This window comes from Corvus kubaryi, unplaced genomic scaffold, assembly GCF_017639235.1.
Source record: "Corvus kubaryi isolate FWS band 111438036 unplaced genomic scaffold, C.kubaryi_AGA036_p1.0 37383, whole genome shotgun sequence".
NCBI lineage: Eukaryota > Metazoa > Chordata > Aves > Passeriformes > Corvidae > Corvus > Corvus kubaryi.
The window spans coordinates 2,824,657-2,849,515 of NW_024581125.1; the positions used below are offsets into that span (position 1 = coordinate 2,824,657).

The 24,859-nt window shown below is 37.7% G+C and overlaps 1 protein-coding gene across 3 annotated transcripts in view; it reads right to left on the bottom strand.

Moving 5' to 3' along the window:
- SPAG16 (sperm associated antigen 16) overlaps positions 1-24,859 on the bottom strand; it is a 359,065-nt gene that overhangs the window by 296,375 nt on the left and 37,831 nt on the right. For all 3 annotated transcript variants that reach the window (XM_042035377.1, XM_042035375.1, XM_042035378.1), the window contains exon 10: positions 12,395-12,525. In XM_042035377.1, the coding sequence (XP_041891311.1) occupies positions 12,395-12,525 (131 nt within the window). The remainder of the gene's footprint in view (positions 1-12,394; positions 12,526-24,859) is intronic.

Here is a 24,859-nt window from a genome sequence, read left to right on the forward strand (position 1 = left end):
GCAACCTGGGATAGTGGAAGGTTCCCTGTCCGTGGCAGGGGTTGGAACAAGATGAGCTTTAAGGTCCCTTCCAACCCAAACCATTCTGTGATTCTATGATATGAATCTAGCTTGAAAAACTACATAAACTACACTAGAAAAATTTCCGATCATGTAAAACAAGTAACAAGTAGTGCTGCTCATTTCTGCCTGATGGGACTTTTGCTTTTGAAAGTAGTGACATAAATATGCACATATTTTACTAAGACATTTGTATAAGAAGACTGTGTTAAAATAGCAGTGCTTGGAGAAGCACTATAGCATTTGGCAGCATCAATTCCCGTAAAGGTTTACTGAACATCTTACAGTTGTCTCAGAAGTTGATTTACAGTTGGTTAACAGAATTATGAGGCTTGATTTCCCAGTACTTTCAATCCATAACTCAAACGTAAGAAAAACCAAACAAATACCAAACAGAAGCATGGGGACTTCATTGATTCTAAGTTTAAAAACTCAAACATATTTCAATTCAAAGAAGCTCAAAAAGAAACTGCAACTACTCTACAAAAGAGATCAATAAATAAATCTGAATGGGTTCATTTGCTGGGGCTACACGAGGGATACCACACACCATTTAATAGCAATTTCATTATATCAAAATCCAGCATTGCCACAATGAGCAGGAAAACAAGAGAAGCAACACACTGACCCTAACCCGCATTACCCAAACACCAAGAACAAAAGACAAAATTTTAACTGGTAGCAAAAAACCAACTGCGAACCAGAAGAGGGTGTTAAAAAACAATCGGCATTCATACACCCACAAAATAATTTAGAATTATGGAATCATTAAGGTTGGAAAAGACCTCTAAGATCAAGTCCAACATCAACCCAGCACTGTCAAGGCCACCACTACACCATGTCTCCAAGTACCACATCCACACATCTTTTAAAGGGAGATAGTGATGGTGTGGGATGGTGACTCCCATCTGGTGACTCCCAGTTCTCTGTCCAGTGCATGACAACCTTTCAATAAAGGAAGTTCCCCTCACAGGAAAGCACAGGTTTGCCCTTTTTAATACAAGAAATTAGTGGAAAACATTCAAAATAACCTCTATTTCTGAATGAATTTTAAAATCAGAATATTAAAAAAAAGCAAGATAAAAAACACTGTCTGCAGCTATATGGACAACTATAAACTATAAATTTTAATAAAACAAACTTGTTTTGTTTTGGACACCCTGTGCCTAAAACATGCCATTTCACACACAGATGGTTTTATTTTTAAGGAAAAAAACAAACCCAAACAAATATCAACAGAAGCTCAGTCTGGAAATAGCACTGATAAATGTAGAAACAGTTTCCAACGTTGCAGTCCATTAACTTCCATGACTCTGAGCTCTCACAAGGAAACAAGGATGATCACAACCTTAGACAGACGTTCACCTGGGTAATGTTTTTATTTCAAATGCCAACATTTACATCCCAGAGCCTGGAAATTGCAATCTCCATCAGTTTTGTTTTGATTATAAGTTAGAGTTATAAATCTAATTGTTTTGAAACAAGGAAAGAAAGAGATCCAAGAAAATCTGACAAGTATTATTCTAGCATTTAGTATCAATTAGCGTAAAATCAAAATCAAGACGTTCTTTTGTCTGGCTTGACAGAAGCAGCTTGTAATTCACTTACCTCATCTGCTCTAAATTGATAATAGAAAAATCTTAACATGAATTTAATGATTTAGTTTAAGACTGAACTGAAAACTCCACAGATTTTCAAATTTTAGCAACATCCACAATTGGGATGAAGTTCTCAGAAAATGCTGAGCATCCCCAAGGAAATGTAGTCATTTTGTCTGAGTCTCTACAGGAGAACTGGTCTCTTCTGCAATATGGATGTTTGTTTATACACCTGCAGAGCAGCTGCTGAAAGCTGGATCTGAATTGGAATTTGAGCACTTATGTGATACAGAAAGTTTGTCCCTGAAGTCAAGCACAGCCCCTGAAAATTTGTGCATTAGTGAAAATATTCAAGTAACATTATTACTGCTATACATCTGCTCCCTTTCACAGCTCCCAAATCCCTAGTTAGGGATCCCTTACTCCTTAGCTGATCTGCACAGAACTTAGTGCAGGCAGAAAACCACAAACCAACATGATCTAATTATGGTGCTCACATGGTTTTACACCAGTCCTAATTAATTATAACAGCAGCAATTAAAGTCTATCCAGTAAATAAACCTATAACCATAGCTCACCACTGCTGTGCACCTTCCAGCAGTTCCTAAGGACTTGCTCCAGAGCACAAGGACACACCCTCCTGGCATCCAGGAGGAACAGAACAAAAGCACCACTACAGACATTGCACAGCCTCTGGGTTTTACGGCATCTCCATCAAAACCAAGGGTTAAAACTCTGTCACCGAATTCCTGGTACTGGTATGCCATTCCAAGCTCTGTTAAGTATAGCAAGAAATAGGTATCCTGGCCTAAAGCACTGCTAGAAAAATGAGTATCAGGTACAGAAGTGAAGCTACTGGAAAGTTTTTTTTTAAATAAAGGCAGACATTGGCAAAGCACTCCAAATATACAGGATTTTCTATTGCTTGATTTCTTGACCAATTCTATTTGGACTTTTTTTTGTGCTGGAAATTCTCCAGGGAGATAGTTCTGAAAGATTAAGAACTGAAATCACAAGTAGAGGAACATGGAGAGAATTGTGGTGGGAACAGGCCAACAAACCTCTAAAATTTAGCTTCAGCATTTCAAGGGAAACCCACAGGAATTCACTCTCTTCCCATGGGACTTGAACATGCTTTTCAACATTTTTAAAACTTCACCTTTCAAACTGAGTTCAAGTTTTACTTTTTCTGTCAATCCTGTCATTTGCATAGCTCCAAGTGTGTCACTACTGACGTTTTCAGAATTTACCATGAAGAAAATACCGAAATCAGAATGGAATAAACTGGAAATCATCACTAGAAGGGTCGGTATCATTCTTGTGGTTTTCACAGGTATTTCTCCTTATTGCTCTTTTGTACTTAGGAACTTTTATTCAACAATGCAGCAAGTCTGTCCACAATCTAATAATTCCTTTCCTTCTGGCCAGCTGTGCAGTTACTCACTCAAACAAGAGTAAATACACCTACTTCTTTCTTTAAATTTCTTACATTTGTCTTGTTTTCTTTCAGAGACACTGCAGCTACTATAGTTCAAGTGCTACGCTCACTTTAATAATTGAAAATCTCACTTAAAAATATTTATATAGCAGAAAATCAACAGAGGATTTTTTTTTTAAACTGCAGCTATTAACATCCTGGAAGATAAAGCACTGATATGAGATTTCCCAAACCACAAGGATTAGGAAATAGAGCTACACAAATGGAAACTGCCACCTTTATGAACCTCTGTGTTAATGTTGTATCTCTAAATCACTGCAATCATAAATACCCGAAACCTTCAGTGATTTTACATCTGGGTTATGGAACTGGTCTACAAACGAGTGGCAGGTGATTTCAGTTTCCATTACCCCAAACAATAAAGAATCATTAGTACAGCAGGTTTGTAATACATGCACAACTTATCATAGGCCAGACTGAGAATAAGGGAAGATCACAAGCATTAATAGGTCAATTTACAATTTCTACAAGATAGTATCAATCAAAGAATGAAAAGTGCCTTATGGTATTAATTGCAATGTATTAAATGCTTTGGCAAATAAAATTTCTCATTAAAACACAGCAAGAGCAACCTTACATATTCCTTCAAATGATTTTTGGACACTATGCATTATTCTTGTATTTATGTAAGTTACTTCTATTTAGAATATATTTTTAATTTGGCCTTATATTTTTATTAGGTTCCTCTTCCTTCTTCTCTACCACAACATATTATGCCCTGAACACTCTCTGGTTCTCAGAAAAACCACTCCACAACGCTCCTCACCCTCCCAGAAAACAAACTACTTATCTATGGGCTTATCTATGGGCTAATTGTATACATACCTTGCTTACAAACTCTATTTTGTAAAAAATTTACTTTTCCCAAAGATATGTATTTCTTTATGTGTAAAATTTCATTGCTAAATACCAAAAAATGTAAAAACTGGTGTATGAAATCAAAACCATCCTAAAGAAAGTACTTGTTTCTTGACAAATAGTAGTTCTGAATGTGTGTTAAATATATAATAAAAATGTAAATGGCTTTTCAATTTACAAGAAAAATTCAGTATTGCAACTTCAATGAGGATCTTTTTGTGGATAATTATTTAGAATTGTATCAAAGTGAAAGAAGTGTCATGACATGTATTAGTCACCTTCTAGAAATCCTAAAGTTTAGCCTTTTTCCTTTCTAAAAAAATAAAACATTTACAAAAACTCCCATGATATTAATTCCCTCATGAAAATTAGTATCTTTTTAAAGTTCACAAATATACTTCATTTCAAGAAAATCTCAACATCTTGTTGACACTTCATGAGATATATTTAAAAGCTAACTTATTTTCAAACTGTCTTTAGTTAGTATATCAGCCCATGTGACAAGTGTCAAAACCATTTCTTTTATTTTTGCTAAAATACTTCTGTTCAATATAGAATTACAGAATTATAGAACATCCTGAGTTGGACAAGACCCACCAGGATCCTCCATCCCAGCTCCTGGCCCTGCCCAGGACACCCCAACAATCCCACCCTGTGCCTGAGAGCGTTGCTCACGTCAATTAAATACTGAGGTTTCACTGCATTTGGAGCCCAGAATAGTCAGATCACCACAGGGTGATTGCTTTCAGTTAAACACTTATCAGAAAATTACTAACCCAATCTCTTCAACCCTTTTCTGTCTACAGACTATTGGGAATAACAAGAAAAAGCCAAGCAATTTAGCAGAGCTGACAGCGTCCAGGCATCTCACCTTTTGCTCTATGGAGAATACACAAAAGCCTCAATAAAGTTACAACCATGTCTTTTTACAATTATTTTTTTTGCAAACAAGTACTTCTTCTGCGAAATCTGCTCAATAACTATGAAGATAGCTAGTAAAAAGAAAATATATTGTATGCCTTCCCTCTGTTGACCCTGCCTAAAAATTGTCCTTTTTTTCCGGTAAAGATGCTTGTTCACTAATAAAATTACAGAGATACCCAGCTCTTTTCATGTGTGCACCATAAAAACACAACATGCCCTGAGATTATCCCTCAGATTAATGCTGCTAGGGGTTCAAAGTGCCTGTTCCAGCCACAGCCAAGGCCTTCCCTCAGGAGCCATTGCTCGTGGCCAGAGCTGCACACAGAGCTAACGAGAAACAGAAAGGCTTCTAAAGTCTCTGACACCCCAAAGCTTCAGAGGTGAACAGGAAGGCACATTTACCAGGGAAACAGCCTGTGGGGGAAGAGGGAAAGGTGGAGCCAAGGGAACCATTCACTTCCCTTCTTATTGCTCTGTTAGACAGAAAAAGCTCCAAAGGAGGGTGAGAGGGTCGGAGCCAGGAGCACTGCATTCCTACTGCCACAGCAGAAAGGCCTCTCAGAGCTTAGCCAAGTGTGATCCACACAGCTCTCACTGATTATTCACGGCAAGCTCACTTTTCCTCTCTATTAAACTGCATTACAGGGAGCTAAACTACATCTGACATTTTCCTCTTGAGTGCTCCCTCCACATAAACTGTGCCCAAGCTGAGCCTGTACAATAAGTCCATGGAACAATCTCTCCATTACAACATGGGCCTTAATGCAGACAGAAGTTAAGAACTTGACTGGTATAGAAAACAGTGATACTCTTGACATCAAGGGTCAAAGCACTGAACTGTGACTCAGAAGACATGAATTTAATTTCTGGATCTTCCACTCAGGTAATCTTGCAGGAATGATTTCACAATGATGTCTCACAGGACTGCTGGGGACATAAGGACATGCACGAGGCTGGCAGGGCACACACACAGTGTATTCTTCCCAACCTCTGCAAGTGATGTGGAGTGTACCCACACTTGCAGGCTTTAGGGTTATTTGTCACTTGTTCTTTGCAGAAGGGTAAGAACTTCATGAGCAGTTTAAACATACATTCATACTACTCATAAAGGCCAGTCATAGGGGGAAAAAAGGCATTAATGCAAGAATTTTTCAAAGGAAAGTACTTGAATTTTCTATATTGCAAAGAGAGATATAAAAATTTTATTAACAACATTAATTTGATGCTAAAATACTTGACAGGTTTACCTGGGAAAGTTAAGTGTTTAAAACATCACAAAAAACCCTTACTGCAAGTGTACAGACTGATCTGCCAGAGTGACCCAGGCTGAGCTGCTGGGTTTTTTCCCTTGTGTCATGGAAAATGCACCAAGTGACTTGTTAATTTTGCATTTAACCATCTCTAACATTAGTTTCTTCAAATATATTCAAAGGATGATCAAATGGAGGGATGAAAATAAAACATGAGAATTAGGAATTTCTTGTCATATATACAAGGAGACAAAGATTAACCCAAGCTTCCACTCATATTGCTTTTATTTTTGAAAAGCCACAGAACTTGAATATTTCAAAAGAGGCCAAATTGAGTATTTGAATATTTCACCACACATAAAAATCTAATCCTGCAACTCACTGTCTACACTTCTTCAGCAGATGTGAAAATTAATAGCACATCTATACTTGTGCTATTAATTTATACACACTAATTTATGGGCACCTTTCAGCATCCTCTCTTCAATATTTGTGCACACTGATGGATGAGATCTGCCCCGAGCTTTCTCTTCTCCTGGCTGAGAAGCCCCAGCTCTCTCTGACTTTCCTCATACGAGAGATGCCTGTATGTCATATTCCTTTAAAAGCAGGTATAATTTCTGTAGGAAAATTAAGCAGCAGCTCATGTTGCTAATGCAAATCTCCAATTCACTCTGGCTACTCATGCAAGAAATCAGCACATGATGGCACAATTAAAAAGTTTTACTGTTAATGGGAAAATGTAATTTCATTTAAAAAAATCTTTTCTAATGCCCTAGGAGGCAAGAAGAGGATTTAAATAATTAGTAAGGATTTTTTCACCTCAGTAAATTCTTCAACAGGAAATATCCTCATGAACTTTGGACTTTGAATCCTCTTTTCTGCCTTGTGTTACACAAGGACACAAAGATTAATATGACTGATCACCTCTTGGTAGACAGACCCTATTTTGCTTGGCATTGTTCAGACACAATCAAATGACATTACTTCACCAGCTCTAAGGCAACAGAGAGATGGAAACATATGGGCAGAACACAGGAAAAAGGGAGAGAACATTTGTCAGTCTGACAGGCAGCAGTCTCAGCAAACCATCAGGGTGACTGTTGTCAGAACTCTACAGGCATCACAGGGAAGAATATCGAGGGTAGTGACAAGACAGACCATGACAAAGCTGCTCTGAGATGTTAATGCAGAGCTCTTGGCAAATAGGAGCAGCAACAAAAAGAACTATCAAGATGTTTGCTTGAAAGTCATCTGTGCTACTTTTGCTACTTCGTTTACACACAACACAGTTTCAGTGTCCTGCTCTTCCCACAGGTAACTCTAAGAAAGCCAGAGTTTGGGAATGAAAAAGGAACCCGGGAGTTATGTCTAGAAAGGACCAAAACATAGTACAGAGCAGGTGTGAAATCTGACTGAGAGAACAAAACACCTTGTTCTTCCCCCACTGCCAACTTCCCTGTGCCCTGCTGGGGTTCCTTCCCCCAGCCATGTGGTCCTGGGAGAGGGGCCCTGGGGTAGAGGCAGGACATATGGGGTTTCCCTACTCCCTGGTCAACCTCGTTCCCCCTTGGCTGTTTTGTGTTCCCTTGCCCAGGAGGACCCTCTGGTCCCATGATTGTTCAGTTCCTGGCCAAGTGGAAAAACAAACATCTCTGAAAATACCTACCAAGAATCAGTCCATATAATCTTTTCCACGGGCCTCGTTGTCTGATACATGTGTTGCAAGAATCCCCACTACAACAGTGCCCCACCACCTTACCAAGTAAATGGAAAACCTGGAACTCTGAAAGACAGTGCACACCAATACCACCCATTTTACAGCAAACTGCAGGCTATAATCTATTTCAAAAGAATTTCCTCATGTCAACACTCAAAGGACTCTCTTCCCTTCAAAGCTGGCTCCTCTGTGTGTTGTGGGTGTGCATCTGTGTGCACATATGTGCCCAAGTGTTAAGGAGAAAAAGTGGTAAATGTGAACTAAAGAGGGAGAGTCCAGGGTTCTGCAGTACTTTCTTACCTCCACCTCTTGGCACAAGGCTCTACAAAGATTGTACCTTTAATTGCAATTACACGATTTTATGCTGCAAGTCAATTTGCATGGTTCCCAAGGAGATAAGTTTTCAAAATCTTCTCTGGAATCCACTGATAAAAAATTGGGGAAACTAGTATAGTATGATAGAATGATGAATTAAACTGTATTGAAAAGTTATCTTTTACTTGGCCAATCAGGAAAAGCAAGATAATCACTAAACATTTTGTATTTGCTTTTCTTTACTATTATCTCCACCTTCTGATTTTTATTGTGCTTAGGCACAGCATCAGCAATTTTCTATCTTTTTCTTTTACAAACTATCAAATAAGGATAAAGGATTTGAGAACATCAGGTTACATGTAAACAAGAACAATATACATTTCCTATTTATGCAAGTACACTTAGTAGGTAAAAAATCCATTTGAATCATAGAATCTCTAAGTTTGGAAAAGACCTCTAAAGATCAGCAAGTCCAACCCAGCTCCACTGTGGTTCATCACTACTCCATGTCCCCAAGTGCTACATCTACACTCCTTTTGAACACTTCCAGGGATACTTCCAGTGATACCACCACTGCCCTGGGCAACCTGTGCCAGTGCCTGACCACCCTGTCAGTGAAGAAATTTTTCCTAATACCTAATGCAAACGTCTCCTGGCACCTATATTAGGCCATCTATTTACAAATTCTATGGCACTTCTGACTGTGAGTAATTGCATCAACGCAGAGACTGCCAATGATAAACAGGAAATAAGATTTAAATGGAGGAGGTGTAACCTCCATTTGGGGGGGGAGGGGGGGCGGCAGGAAGGCAGGCAGGGAGGAAGGCAGGCAGGGAGGAAGGCAGGCAGGGAGGCAAGACCATGACATCTTTAAAAATTACCAAAAAAGGCAAGATGATTACTGCTTATTTTTTCAGTTTCATCTTGGGTAATCATCTCTCCACAATAATATCTGGCATCTTCCTGGTTTCCAACACTGTGCTAAACATTCAAAATGCACTGAACACTGTTCGTGTATGCATCTTTCTCTTCCCAAGTGAAGACAAGATAAACCACGACCAATGTAGCATTGCATGTGGTGACTGCAGAGGTACTTTCCGTGGGAAACCATACAAAAGGTTACAGCAAAGATGCAGAAAGCAAGTGAGGGGAAAGTGGACAAGTAAGATTAGGAAGATCCTTTAGCCACTGTAGAGCTTATTACTGTGCTTCTTGTAGGCACAGTAAGATTCACCAGGATATTTAAAAGGACACTGGAGCAATGTGAATTTAATGCAGAAAAAGGAATGCCCATGTGATGATTTGAAAAGTGGGAATCATTCTGCTTAGCAGCAAATAAACATGGTTTCCCAAGGGTTTTTCCTCCCCCTCCACTAACATGCATGTCAATGAATACTGATGAAGGTCTGAAGAACTAATCTATGTGAGCTTGTGTAAACTGTCAATTTGGATTTGCAGGTGCTCCAGTTCCTAAGGAAATGTTAAAGAACCCAGTAATACCCATACACAAACCAGATTCTGTTCTGTCCTTTTGATATACTCATTCTGGTGAGAAAAATCTGGTCTCATAAGTCAACAGAATGTTTTCCATCTATCCTATGAACTACAAGAAAAAATTAATTTTCATCTAGTGCATATGGATTTTCCCTTGTGTCTGTAAACTCAGACAGACAATTATAGTTACTCGAAATACATTTAGTGAAAGTTCAGAATTTCTTTAGCTGGGCTATTTTTACTTAATTCCCTACACAGATAATTTAATCTAAGTCATTCTTCTCTGAAAAATCTTGATTAATGCATTTAATAACCTCTTGGAAAACCAGATTCAGAACTGAATAGCTGCTGTGTCAAACTAAAAACCCAGGCTCTGTGTGCATTACCTGTGTGCCTTGAGACTGGATCCTATAGCATCTAATGAGGTATGAGCTCCATCTGCAGCTCTTCCCCCCAAAAATTTGCAACTTCTCTTTTCTCTGAGTTCTCAGTCACCTGCAGCCACCACAGTCCTAAAAGTGACCTTTTCTTCAACAGAAATCTGTTCTCTTGAAACACATGGGAGCCTGAGGACTTCCTGAGTCTGTTGTTCCTCTGTCAAACTTGCTTGAAATTGAGTACGGTGTTAAAAAAAATACTTGTAGGAAACACTGTCAAAAAAAGGCAAAGCAGGCTACCACAGAGCCTTTAGCATTAACAAGAAAAACAAGACAGACTCTCTTTTCCATCACTTAAAAAGGCTGATTTGAAGTAGCAGTATTCAGATAGGAAAAAAAAATTTATTAATTGAAATATTATTTTGTGTATTATTTTAAGTGGGTTTTTTTCAGACACAGAAAGATGTGTAGAAACTGCCCCCACCATGTACACAGAGGCTTTTTTAAGCAAATGAAAAGTTCAGTTGGTTTGTTTACATTGTTTCAACCACACCTTAAAATTCTTTTGTTCTTTACTTGCTTTTATATAACCACATTTTTAAAAGAAGCATTTCAGTTAATTTCAGAGCATTATCCCAGACTCTCATTTTCTTTAAAGGAACATCTTTACATGAAAGTCAATGTCATATTTTCAGTATATAAAATTAAATACACATCCTCTCTGCCAGCTTTCTTTCAGTGTAGTTGCTGTTTCTTCAAGCAAGTTCTGAAGTGTTTCCAAATAAGTTTAAAGACATCCAATTTATTTTCATTTTAGAAAATTGCTTGCTGAAGTGGCACTGTGTCCTTAAGGTGTGATATCCAGCTCTCACTTGCAAAAAATACTTAAAATTTCCCAGCACATTAAGTATCTCTGCTAGCAATAACTAGAAGAATAACTGGATACAAGGATCTACAGAAATGATATAAAACTATAATGCAAGAAAGATAAAGAAAACAAGGAATAGATTTACATGACCATATTTACCTGTTGTTGTTCAGCTTCAAAATAATGGAAAAACTTTGTTAGAGATGTCCTTTCCTGACTAGATCAGAGCTTCTAATACTTTCAATTACATATTAAATAGTTTAAGATTCACAAGTGTTTGTAACAACATTCAGAAGTACTTTGCATCCCAAACTTGGCTTTCTCCACAGGTAGAGGCAGACTTAACAAGGCAAACAATAACAAGGGAATGATGACTTGAGCCTTGCCTTCTGCAGCCCGTGATACAGGAACAGCACGTGCTGCTACAGGCTGGAAGGGTCACAGGTGGATGTTTATTCCACCCGATTCACCGAAAATCTTCCCCAGTGTGGAATTGTATTCCTTCTCCAGAAGGGTTTTCTTTCTGGTTTGTATTTTTTTAAACACACACTATTCATGAACCTGGTGTCCTTCAGAGAAGCCAAAGAACCCACTAATATTTGGGTGGATTTGCTACTGCCTCCTCCGAGTAGCAGCACAGAGACACCAGTTGTAAGCTCTCTTTCATACTTAGACCAATATGACGATACAATTCGGGAAAAAGTTATGCAAAACCAGACAAAAAACCAAAATTGAGCATCTGGGAGACTAAGCAGAATCCTGTTCAGGGAGGCCAAAGTTCACAGCACTATGGTGGTTCTTTACCGCAAAATATGGGCGGTGACCAAAAAGCAAGTGTCTGCAACCTTCGCACTACAGTTATTAAATGTGTAAAGATTTTTTTTAATTAATTTAAAAATATACTTAAGCTAGTCAATGTGTCAGAATTGTCAGAACTTTGCTATGAATTTACTTTTTTTAAAAAATATTTTTAGGTTCGTTCTTCCTCAGCTGCAGCTAGCAAGCCCTGAAATGTCATTGCTTACAAGCCAATCTAAATTTAAACTCTTCTGATTTTTGACCCAGGGGAATAAACGGCAATCAAATACAAATTGCAAAAATATTCAGCACTATAATTCAGTTTCCTGGAACCCGAGTTTACACTCATCTCTGGTTTCTGTTTTTGTATCTATTAACCAAATCCCATCCTTCCCACATAAAAGATGAATCTCAATCTGTAAACAGTTCTGCCCAGGGGTTTTACTGTATTTATGCTCCCACTGCATGTCATGATCAGTTTTTCCACTTTCACATCCTTCAGAAAGGAAGTCCCCCTGACTGCTGCCAGTAATTTTTCAGATATTTACTTACAACAAATGCTTCTCAATGACCTGCTGAAAAATAAAACTCCACACATACATAATAAAATTAATGTACTGTTCATGGTTCCTACCAGCTCACTGCAAAATCGTGCACCTTCACAATGCTGCTCAGTTGATACTGTCCAGATTTCAGGGGTTGAGTGTGTTCCTTAGCATGCTCAAAGTCTGGGGTCCCTTCAGGATCAACAGGAAACTCTGAATCCTGCAGAAAACCAAAATCATTAATTCTCAGAAATGCTGCATAACTTCACGCAATGTATCTCTTATATTACTATTTTGAAAAAACAAATTTATCTTATTTTTCCACTCTGTTTTTTCTCCTCTATTCAATTTTCATATTTTTTTTAATTGCTGCTGTCCTGATTTTATTAATTTTGCATACATATTGTTAAAGTTGACTGCAGGCAGAACAATTGAACATTAATAATTAGTTCTTTTCAAATTATATTCCTACTATTTAACATAACTGACCTGACATAAAACACAGGACTAGAACTGGGAAGGAAAGTTTGTATCAACCCCCTCTGCAAGACTACTGGCATGGGTTATTTTCCATTTTTCCATGGCCTATTTGTTTTCTATCCCTATTTTCCATGGGAGGTTAGCTCCATGAGTCGCATCCGGAGGCAGAGCTGCTGTATTCTTCAAAACACCTTTCTTGTAAGTATAATGCCAATAAAAAGTCAAAATATGTGTAGCTAATCTTGCAGCCCCATTTTTCATTGGTGTGGTCCAAGATATTTCCTAAGATTCATCAGCAGATTAGGAGATTTATTACTAAATCTAATTAACCAAGCTAAATAGCTTTATTAAAAATAGACTGTCATTAAAGAATGTAAGGATGGTAACTGTGCACAATATATTTTAAGGACTGCACCAGTCATTACAGAACCACTTCCCAAGACACCACAGTTGGCTGAAGACCCACCTGATGGTTTTTGTTTGCAACATTTTAGGACATCCTGCTGTGAGAAGCTTTAGAGGAGACTGAAATCGCGATACTCTTTAAAATGCCCATCAAACACGAAGATTAAGGAGGGAATAAAATCACCGTATTTTAATCTGAAAATGCACACACCCAGCAGGGATAACCACTACGTCTTTCTAGTATTTGTTTGCACTAAACTTGATAGCAGCCATCCTGTTTCCTGATAATTTGTAGGAATGTGCATACAGCAAAGTTCAAAACTACAAAGTGGCAAAAGAATATCTGTTTGTCTTCCATTTCAGAAGCTCTACACACTGCATTGTCCTACAAGGGTGCTAGTAACCCAAGCCAAACTTATGAAGATCGTTAAGCTAATGACTTAATGATCAGTGTGAGCACATCTATTCCAGACCCAAGACCTGGAAGATATTTTTAGTGGACTGTGGCTTCAATCACAGGCACAGCCTAAAAAAACCACTCAAAAATCCATGGAACAGCAGGGACTTTCAATATTCACTAATATCAGACAACAGTCTTGCCTCTCTGACTGGGAAGGGAGACAGAATCTGAAAATCATGGAGAGCAAATGATCAAAATCATCCTTTGCTTAACACAGATACTAGCAAAATCTGGAACATTCAGAATTAGGAAATAAGTATGTCAAGTACAAATACATAAAGAATAAAGATTAAAGTAATCTGGCATTGTTAATCCAGCTAGGAATGTGTTTTTGGCTAAAGTTCTGCATTTTTATACAACTGTATATCAAGTTCTGATTGTGTCTCAGCCATAATATTCTTGAAGGTCTCTGAAGCCAGTTTCAAGAAAAATCCATATATTTTCCAAATTTAGGAACAATTAAGATAAGTCTGAAGTATTTATTATACACACACACTAAGAAGATGAGTAAAGATATTAACTAAAGGTAAATATAGTCCCAATATGTGTCAGTGCCTTTGTGCAACTCTTAGAAAGCTTTCTGTACTCCTTGTCTTACAAAATTCTACCTTTCAAGATTTACAAGTTTGAACAACTAGGATTATAACTTAACAAAGGCATAGAATCAGCATGCTTTTTGCAAATTGTTCTCATTCACTTCATGGAACACAACCAATTAGTAAATGCTACCAGACCTACTCATTTCAGAGTGAAACAAGCCTAGGAAAGACAACACTCTCTGAATAGAAGTGACAGAAAGTCTTGCATTTTTCAGTAGGGAAAAATCCCCAGATACTACTTCAGGAGTAGTGCTGTAAATGATTGCTGTAACATTCAAAAAATAAAGTACAAAGAGAATAATATAAAAATACTAGTTTTTCTATAACTCCATTGTGAGGATCTGAAATATTTCTGAAACTGGAGCTTTTCCACCCTCTGCAGTGGTAATCCTGTGTTCAACTAGAGTAGGAGACTTGGCCTCAGTTGAGATAATTCATACCTATGGTTCCCACCAGCGTGAACAGTGGTATCATTTGTCATGGCCAGATGAAATGCTGATTTCAGCAGCTCCCCAGCACATACCAGGTAGAAGTCACAGTGTGACTTTTTTCCCCAGATACAAATATTCCTCACTGGGGAATAAATGGGGTATTTTTTTCCTAAAAACTTGCTAGAACAGAAGTGTTCAATAATGCTTATATGAAGACATCTCCTTTCCCCTAACAAATTTAGGTAACCAAGCTTCAGTATTTAATCCTTATTCTATTACTTCCAATTGCTAAATCCTAAGGGTAGAAGAGAATCCATTACACAAGCCGAGACCTTGCATAACTAGGCTTGTGAAACTTTTGCAAGCACTGACTGCAAAGTCTGAGGTTCTTTCAGCATTGGCAAGGGCCATGTGCAAGCCAAAATTCAGGGAAATATCCTGAGTGCTAAGGAGTCAAAGCAATATCCTGTGGTTTTGTTCACTCCTTTTCCTCCTATGTATGAGACATTTGTTCTATGACAAAAATAAAAAACTACCAAGCTTCTCTCTCACATCCATATAAAAGAGGAAGCACTGCCCTTCCTGCCTGTGACATTAAATATCCTATTACTCTATCATCAGAGGCAAGGAACAGAACATTCAAAAGAGTGTCCTAGGAAGGATCTCTGTGAAGCAAAACCCTTCTGAATGCAAGTCCTCAGTCACTGACAATGGTAAGTGGTACCTGGTCCCTGACCAAACTGTCCCTTTGACAGTTCGCTCCTCCTGTTATCTAAAATTACAGCTGCAGCAATCAGACACTCATAAAAAGTTGCCATGACTCTTGGGCCATTTACACACAGCATTTCCACAGCTGTCTAAAATATCAGAAGACAGAAGGCTACAGAAGTCAGGATTGTGTGAAGTCATAAAGGCATTTCATGCCTTAAGACCTCACATGTTCATATACAAAAAATAAACCAGAAGAGAAGAGCTTGCCTTTCTTTTGTTTGGGATTTTTTGGTTGTTTTTTTTCCCCTTTTAATTTAAGAGCCTGAACCATAAGAGGATTCAGTGATTTACCCCAGATCAAGCTGAATTTCTATAGGACAGCTTGTAAACTGAACTCCTATCCTCTCAGTCTCAAACCATTCCTCACTTTTCCCTTATAGGATAAAAAACCCTTGTCTTGATGCAAACTGTCAAGCAATTAAGAAAATTTACCCTTAAAGCTATTAGAAATACCAGGTTTCTGTCCTGTACTGAATTTTTCCAGTAAGACTGCCTTTTCTATTCCAACAGCAGGGCTCTTCAGAGCAAGTCTACAGCTTTCTTTTTCCTCGAGAAAGACACAAGAGACTTATTTGTCAAAACATACAGAAGGCAATGAATAGATAAGTGGAACTGATCTAAATCATCTCACAGCTGAGAAAAATGTAGTAGAGTTTAATAGAAAACATCCAAATCAGTTTGTCTAAATCACAGCTTGGCCTTGTTTATATCATTATTACAGCTAGTGTTAAGTTTCTCCTTACTCAAGATGTTAAAAACTGAAGTCAATTGAAGCAGCAGCTTCACTCCATAACCATGAACAAGCTCAAACCTTGCTACTTTAATTCCGAAAGAAAAGAGTGCAATCTTCAGTGAGGCAAAGCCCATCAGACAACAAAATAGTGATTCAAAGTCTTCCAGTGAGGGAGGAGAAGGAGCAACCTTTTCTTTTTGCAAAAATTAATGACCATTATCATCAGCAGCTCCAATCTGAAAGCTGTCAAGGTCATTCTACAACTGCAGTTCAGACATGCACAAGGAGCCCAGTCACAGGTGCTGGTGCATCCATACATTCAATTTAAAAAGCAAATACTAGACATTTATTCAGAAATGGGAAGTAATGAAAATTTAATTCCTCTTAGGGTACAGCTACTGTCTATGTCCAAGACTCAGGAAGACAGCCTAACTTGTATCACTAAATATTTTCAAGGAAATATTCTATTCTCAATTCTCACCCAAGAATCAGCATTGTCTCTTTTTCTGTAGTTAGAAAGAGTACTGCACTAATCACTGATAGCTGTACTGACATACCACTGAAATTCTCTTTTTATTCAAAGTTACAGAGAATGTTAGTAATTGTTTGCTTATTCTTCCTGAAAAATCTGATACACTTACATTATGGAGAACATGTTTTGTCTATTTTCATTTTAAACATGTTTTGATATATTAAAATTTCCATATTTTAGTTTTTAAATATCAAAGCAGTCCCACGGAAATCAGTGGGTGTACTCAGAAACTACTTATGAAATACATCGTTTTCACAACAGGGCTTGAGTTTTACACTCAGTTTTTGTCCCAACTTTCAAAACCACTTAAGGATTACTAAGAATCCATACATTCAAAAAGTGAAAATAAACAAGGCATTCCTAAAACACACACATATAAATAAGAATGAAAATACTCTTGGCTGTAATTGCTGACAATGAATGAATCTTGCTCCTCAGACTACCAGAAATAAAGTGTATCAAATAAGCAAAAACACTTAAGCAGCAAACTGTAGTATGAGATTTTCAAACCCCATTTTACTTTTTGTTGACTATACTTAAAATTATTTAACGTTTCAAAGTAAATTAAGAAAGAGTCAAATCTGTTCCTGTTTACCTCTTTCCTCAAGAAAATCCTGACAGTGTGTTCTCTGAGTAGCTCAGCTTTGAGGCACTAGAGGTAGGTGGCTTCAGAAGGAACCAAATGCTAAGCAAGAAAGTATTAAATTAATATTAAAAGTTTTGCTGCAAGAGTGACAGAAAATTGACATCTAATATAGTAGCTGAGCATGATTTTACTTTGTTTTCGTATTTTCTGCAGTTGAAGGGACAGGGTATCCTTTTCTAGCAGAGTATGAAAGAAATGAAGGTATTTAGTGCACTCACTGGGCATAATGCATCAGTGAAACAGTCAGTAGGCACTGTTGCACAATTAATACTGAAACAACTCAATTTCAAAATGCTCCAGTGTCTATAGTAACCATAATACAACACATTTGCACATTATTTTACTATGTTAATCATGACCACAATTACTCTATAAACATCTGAAATGTAAGGAAAGGAAGTTGAAAGCAATAGCAGGAGAGCGTAGTAAAACTTTTATTGCCTGCTCCATCTTGCTTGGCTTGCTAATAAAAATCCATAAAACTCAGCTACAAAGGTTGTAGCCACATAACTCCTCCTTATTCAGTTTATAACCCTGACAATTTTTCCTTTTTTTAATAAAATAAACATGAAGATAATATGTAATAGGTAGTAAAAGCCCGATTAATTAAAAAAGCAATGGTAAAACTGTTCTGTCTTCAAATTCAGGGCTAGTGTAGCTCCTCAGACAGTTTGTGAACTGGTGCTAACAGTAAATTTGCACTTGAAATTGCTCCTGACAATGTCAGTTTTAAGGCTCTCCCACATCAAGTCAAGCCATTGCCTATGTAATAAAAAACTAGAAAGCTCTACTACTCAATATCTAACTGTGTCACAGACACTTAATCACTTTTGGACAAGAGCTCTCATTAGCACTCAGGGATAAATACACTGCAATTATTTCCTACTATCAAAAGGATAAACTTAAAGCTGCTGCACTTCACTAGTTTTGTTTCTTTTACTGCAGCTGTTAAAACCAGATTTGATTAGCCAGATATGATTAATAATCAGAGAGGTTTGAAAAAGTAAGAGGAAGATAACAATTATAGAAAGATTCATCACTGAAATGCAACAGCTTTCTTCCAGTTTACAGCACTAGGGCTTGTTTGACTTTATCACCACTATTTTAGAAAGTAACAGTGTAAAATGAAAAAACTTACTCTATGCCAAGCATACTGCCCAACACTACAGAAATAAAACTACTGCAGTGTTTTAGCTTCTGCTAAAACTTTTAACACTTCCTCGCAATTGCCCAAGTAAATCACATTTCTCAGTTTAAAGCAACACAGCTGTGGCTGATGCTGTAAAGAATGAACATGACACTCCAGTGTGGGGACTGGAACATAATCTGTGCACTGGAGGCAGCTGCCCAGTGAGCTGCACGGCTGCCCAGAGGACTGAGAGCTTGGAGTCACAGGACAAGCCTGGAAGTGTCCAAGGCCAGGCTGGATGGGTCTTGGGGCAACCTGGGATAGTGGAAGGTGTCCCTGCCCATGGCAGGGGCTGGAATGAGATGAGCTTTAAGATCCCTTCCAACCCAAACCATTCTGGGACTCCGTGACCAGAGAAACACAAAACAGCTCCTTGAGCCTTGCTCAAGACTGACCGTAGAACAAGGAGTAGGTTTAACATGCTCTGCACCCACAGTGAGTGGAAGACAAAGCCTTAAGCTTTATAAATATGAATAGATAATTTCTCCAGAGAAGGAACAACCCTTGAAAAATCTCCCACTTTCCTTGAGGACCTGTTCTGTGTTCATAAGGATATCTACGCTGTGCAGAAATACCCCATGCAGCCTTCTTCCAACACTTCTACCATCCCAGCTACATCATCACCATCAGTATTTTAACTCCTTATTTTAATTACTCTTCTCTGTCACAGCAAATTGCATGACCAACAGTCTCTGCAGAGACAAGGTGAATGAAGAGTCACAGCAAATTATTCCAGAACACGAATGTACATTAATTCTGAGTGCTAAGTTCAGCTACAGTCTCAAGAAAGTGATATAATCATCATCCAACTTTTAATTTACTACTCCCTCACAGTGGGAATTGAGCTTAATATGTGCAATTGAAATTAATTTCTTAATTTAAAATTATTACAACTCTAAGATACAAAGTCTATACTGGTACTGATATGCCCAGATTTTACATATCTACTTCTGGTTACCATTAACAGCAATTATGAATATAAGTTTATCACATGTGAAAGAATAAATTCAGTATTATTTTAGTGGTAGTAATTTCCAGTGTGTTGCCCTGATTCTTGTCATCATCTCATCACCACATCATAACAACAGCACATGTTCCTGTTTGTTTTTCAAAACAGTATAGTATGTCTCACAGATAATTAAACAATATGTTCATACAACAGAGATGTACACACAGCTATGTATATAACTTAATCTTGCACAAACAACTGCAAACACTGTTACAAAACTCAGCTTGATCATTTCCCAAGGAGAAGTAAAAGAACATCTAGGAACATGGTGAAATAAATTATCATGATATGAGGCATGCAATCGATTTTCATGGCTTTTTTCTAAGTCACAAATAACCAAATGCTATTCCCAAAGACATTCCCTATCCCTTCCTTTAAAAGGTTTATGTTTGAAAAGCAACTACATTTATGATCAATGTTAAAATAAACAACAGTGCAATAAAATAGAGAAACCTCTTCCAATTATAATTTTATTTTGTAGATTTAAATTTTGATTATGGTGCAATTAAATGTCAGCAATATTTTAAGCTACAGCAGCACATTCTGCATATGCCACACAATTCATCACGTTAGAGGCAATGCTGATTAAATGACAGACATCAAGCTACTTCAGTTTTCTGACATACTCCAAAATATGTTGTGATATTGTCTTTTTTTATATATATATTTTTTCAAATTTTCATAGTGATTAACATGAATTTCTCTACCACAGAAGTATCCTTCTGTAGAAACAACTAAAAAATCTAGATGCTTCCTTGATTTTCTCCAAGCAAACTTCAGTACAAGCAATACAAGACTATCCATTCATCTACAGATGTTCCAGAGGACAGCTCATCTGCATTCATTTTGATTTTACTCCTAAAATATGTACTATGAAAGACTGTGGGAGAACTCTTTTTTGTAATGATTTCTTTTGACATGATCTCACCTGCACTTCTAACAAGAAAAAACTAACTGCTCCCAAAGGCTCTCCCTACCACTAGTAATATCCAAACATAGATACTAGAGGTGCAAGTAAGTTCTAAATTTTGCCATTCTTTCATTAACTTCCCAAATGTTAACAAACAAGTTTCATTTTTCCTCAAATTACTATTCTGCTTCTCAGGCACTGTCAGAAAGCTCAGAAACTGTGTGTACATTCTCAGTAGCCTGGATACACTTAATTTCTGCCAGGGCCAAAGCACCCGCTGTAATCATCTCAATAACTGTTATAAGGCACACAGGGTTTACAGAGGTCCATACATCACTACAATGAACTGGTAAACACATTCAGCAGCCATTAGTTATTGATTTATTTGCAATTATGCGTTACAGTTGCCATCCACGTTCCCCGCCTTGGCAGTTCATCATCCTGACTCCGTTTCAGGACAGCCAGTAACCATTATCCCAAGCTCCACATAATCAGAAATAATGAAAACAAAGCTGTAAGAGTACTCTGACATGCAGGTACAAAGCTCTCAGCTTGTCAATACTGCAGAGAAACTGATTCTTTATAATAAAGAGCTAATTAATTGATTACTGGACTTGTAAGCAATAAGTACTTTATCAAACAGTGATAGGGCTGGTGATCTATCACTGAATCACCATAAATATTTGCAGCACTGCAGGAAGTGGATACAGCAGAATATGAAAGAGATACTGCCAGGCTGACTTCACAAACATGCCAGCAGTGAAACTGAAACTGCTAAAAAGTGCCTTAAGGTGTGAGGAAGTCAGTCTGCTCTAGATTCAGCAAGGCAGATTATGAAATCAGACCCAAAATTTCTGTAATTGTTTCTGGACCACATAAAACCCAGGCCTCTCCACATCCTTGAATTACATTTCTACTTTAGCTAGACACAGCTTTAAAAAAACCCATTATTTAGAAATTGTCGGTTTTTTCAAGACTGAAGGATTGACTGTAACTGCCAGTGCATTTGTGAAATGCCTAACTACATTCTCTATTAAAAAGCAACTCTATTTCTAACCCAGAATGTCCTTAGATTCAATTTCCATCTACTAAATTCTATTCTGCTTCTATCTGCTAAGTAAACACTGCTATTAAGAGTACATTTTGTCCCCTTTGTCACAGGCAATGATGAAGAATGCCCTAATTAAGCCTGTTCCAGTCAAAGATTACCTTGCTCATTGTAGGGGGGTTGGACTAAATGGCCTTTAAAGGTCCCTTCAAAGCCAAACTATTCTATGACTCTCTGAACTTTAAAAGTAATAGTAAAAAAGTATATTTTTACTTTTATTTCGTTTACCAAGTGATCCAGACTTCCCCTCCTCATTTTCCTGGTCTCTTCATGGAATAAAACCTCACCAGTGTGTCACTTGATAAATTTATCAGTAACTCTAAATCAAACACAAATCAGATTTTTGAGATTCTTTTTTTCCTCCAAGTCACATATAAAAATGCTGAATAGTTTCTAATACAAAAAAAACCTCTCTGAATACATATGATTATTCTCCATTTAAGGCTTCATGTCAGACTTGAACATATTAGTAACATTATTTACATTGATTTTGTACAATTCCACAACTGTATCTTCCACAATCATAGGATAATTTGCATTAATATTAGTACTAATTATATATAGTTTTCAGTTCTCTCTATTATTCTGTTTCTCCATTTCTTGAGTCACGTTTTACTTTTAAATATAGTCTTGAAAGTAACCACAGATTCCTGGCACAATCACGCTGAGACAATTTCTTACAACAGGAGACAAAAAAACAGAGTAAGTTCATCACCACCTGACTCCCAAGTTACAAAACTGAAACACTGAGCTTTCAAGTGGGATAGCAGAAACTACAAGATTTTATTCAATTCTTGAAACCTAGTCCACGTACTCTCAATAGAACAGCAATTTGTTCATGTGGGTTAGGACAGACGGCATGGGGCCCTAAAATGAGTTTTACTCTGAAAAACAGCATTTTTTTACCCAATTGATCTGTTCTTTTTCTGTATTCAAAATCATATATCCTTAGTAAGAACATAAGTAGTGGGTTTATTGCTTTTTTATTACCATTAGCCCCTCAAACCCACACAATTCTCAGATGGGGCTATTTTGTCTTTTTTTTGGTCTCTCTCCAAACCTGTTCATACACAGCAGTTCCCTGCTCCATCCTCTCTGGCCAAGTCAGACGGAAATTCTGAAACCAATTCTCCCCAACCATCCATCCATGGACAGATTCAAGACAACTTGCAATTTCATTCTAAATTTAGGCACTCGGCCACTGCCATAACAGCTACAAAGCTTTTATTGGAGATGTCAAATTTCACTCACCAGTAGCTACAGCACAGGATGAGCGTGAAGAACATGCTTTATTAATTTTTAAGACTGCTATGTATCGATATTTCTATGTGGACTCAGAGCGATGGGACAGTCAGGACTGAGACACAAGTGGGTAAAACCCCACAGCATTCACTGACCACAGTTTTGAGCCTGATGCTTGAAGAGACACCACCAGAAGTCTACAACAGAAAGGGACATAGCCCAACAACACCCAAAAAAATTGACCATTTGTCTGATCACAGGCTGCACCCGCCCGTTCTAATTCATTACTGGAGCCATTAGTAGAGATAACTCTGGATAAAAATTGTTTTAGGAAAACTAAAGACTATCTGGAGGTAAGAGGAATGAGATGCTAGTGGGAAGAAGCAGCCTTAGAAGCAAACACTCCAAGGAATTCTGCAGCAGGCCACACAGGGCCTAGCAGCACACAAAATCAGTTGAAAGAAAAATCAAACAAGTAAATGGTGAGAACAGGGCATGTCTCCCACCAAGGGAAAGCACCCTTTCAATTTATTTTAACTATCCTTGTATCTTAAATTATTACTTTTGTTTCCTCCATCTACTCCTCTAGCAAAGGCTTTTTCTTTAGCCTTCCCAATTCTTGAGAACCTACAGAGGCTCAAATCCTCCCTTGATCCCTGATTCCCTGCCCATACAATTATGGCTAAGTGCCCTTTGAATGTGCCTGAGCAGGGAGGACTCTCCCTTATCCACTGCAATAACACACACAGAAATGTAATTAATTCTAAATCTGAATTTCACTCCAACTTGTACTGCATGAAATAACCTATTTTAGTAAATGTCCAGCTCCTACCTCATCTTCTTGGCACCCTTCTCTGTGACTTTAGTAAAAGCTTTAGGATAACAAGCCACCTTAACACATTTCTCTTTAGAGCAAACCCAAGTGGACAGGAGTAAGCAAATTACATTTCCCTTGTCAACGTTCTCCTTGTATGAGAAATCCTATCATTCTTCATTGATTTCACAACACACAAATTCCACTACCCCTTTCCACACACAAATTAACTTGCCTTTTTTCCCCTCTATTTTCTGTCCTCTAAAATGCTAAATCATCATCTTCTCTCCCTTTATTTATCATCTATAATCTGTATCATTGCCTCATGCTTTCTTTACTTGCAGTTCACAGTCACCTGCGATGTTCTTGCCAAACTTGCACTCTGACTTCCTTTCCAGCTTCCATGCATTCCTAGGTACTTATATGCTACATGCAAAATTCTGTGGAACATAAATATTCCAGTTATGCACAAAGAGACCAACCTGCACTGCCACCTTTCCCATTTTCAGTCCCACTCCCACTAACATGCATTTCAAAGTGGTCTGCCTCACCTGCAGTTCCTTCTTTTATCTTTCATTTCTACCCTCAGCTGTCACATCAACACCTCATTTGTTGTTCCTGTGCTTCTGCCTCCCCTGTGCAGGTATTGAAGGCAGTATTTGGCAAGAGTAAAACTGGAAAATCATCATCACATTTTCTACTCAAAGGAACTGCAGTTACTAAAAGTATTTAAAGTTGCTTTTAAACAATTACTTTCCTACATGATCACAGCTATTACTGCACATCAGATACAAGGCCTGTCCTGTTTAAGCCATAAACTGCACCACTCCCTTTGTACTTGCCCTGAAGGAAATCCTAATAAAGTCTCCAACTTCCAGTTCCTAACTGATGAAAAATTCAGTAATACTCTGCCTCCAGACCAGGCTAAGAATTTACTGGAATTACACTGGCAATTTCTTAAAGACCCTATTTTTTTTGTGCTATGGAAGAAAACAGAGGGCGCATTCGTGACTTCAGTTCAACTACATAAACTAATGCTCCCAAACACATCAGACATCATTCCTCTCAATTTCTATTATTCCCACAATTAAAGGCAAACACCCCTTTTCAGGAGTGGAAAAAAATTTACCTTTAATATATACTGGGTAATGAATTTCGAAAAAGGGATTATGGCATCTCTGACCATTCTCTCAGGATTATATTCTGACCAATAGCTCCTTAAAAC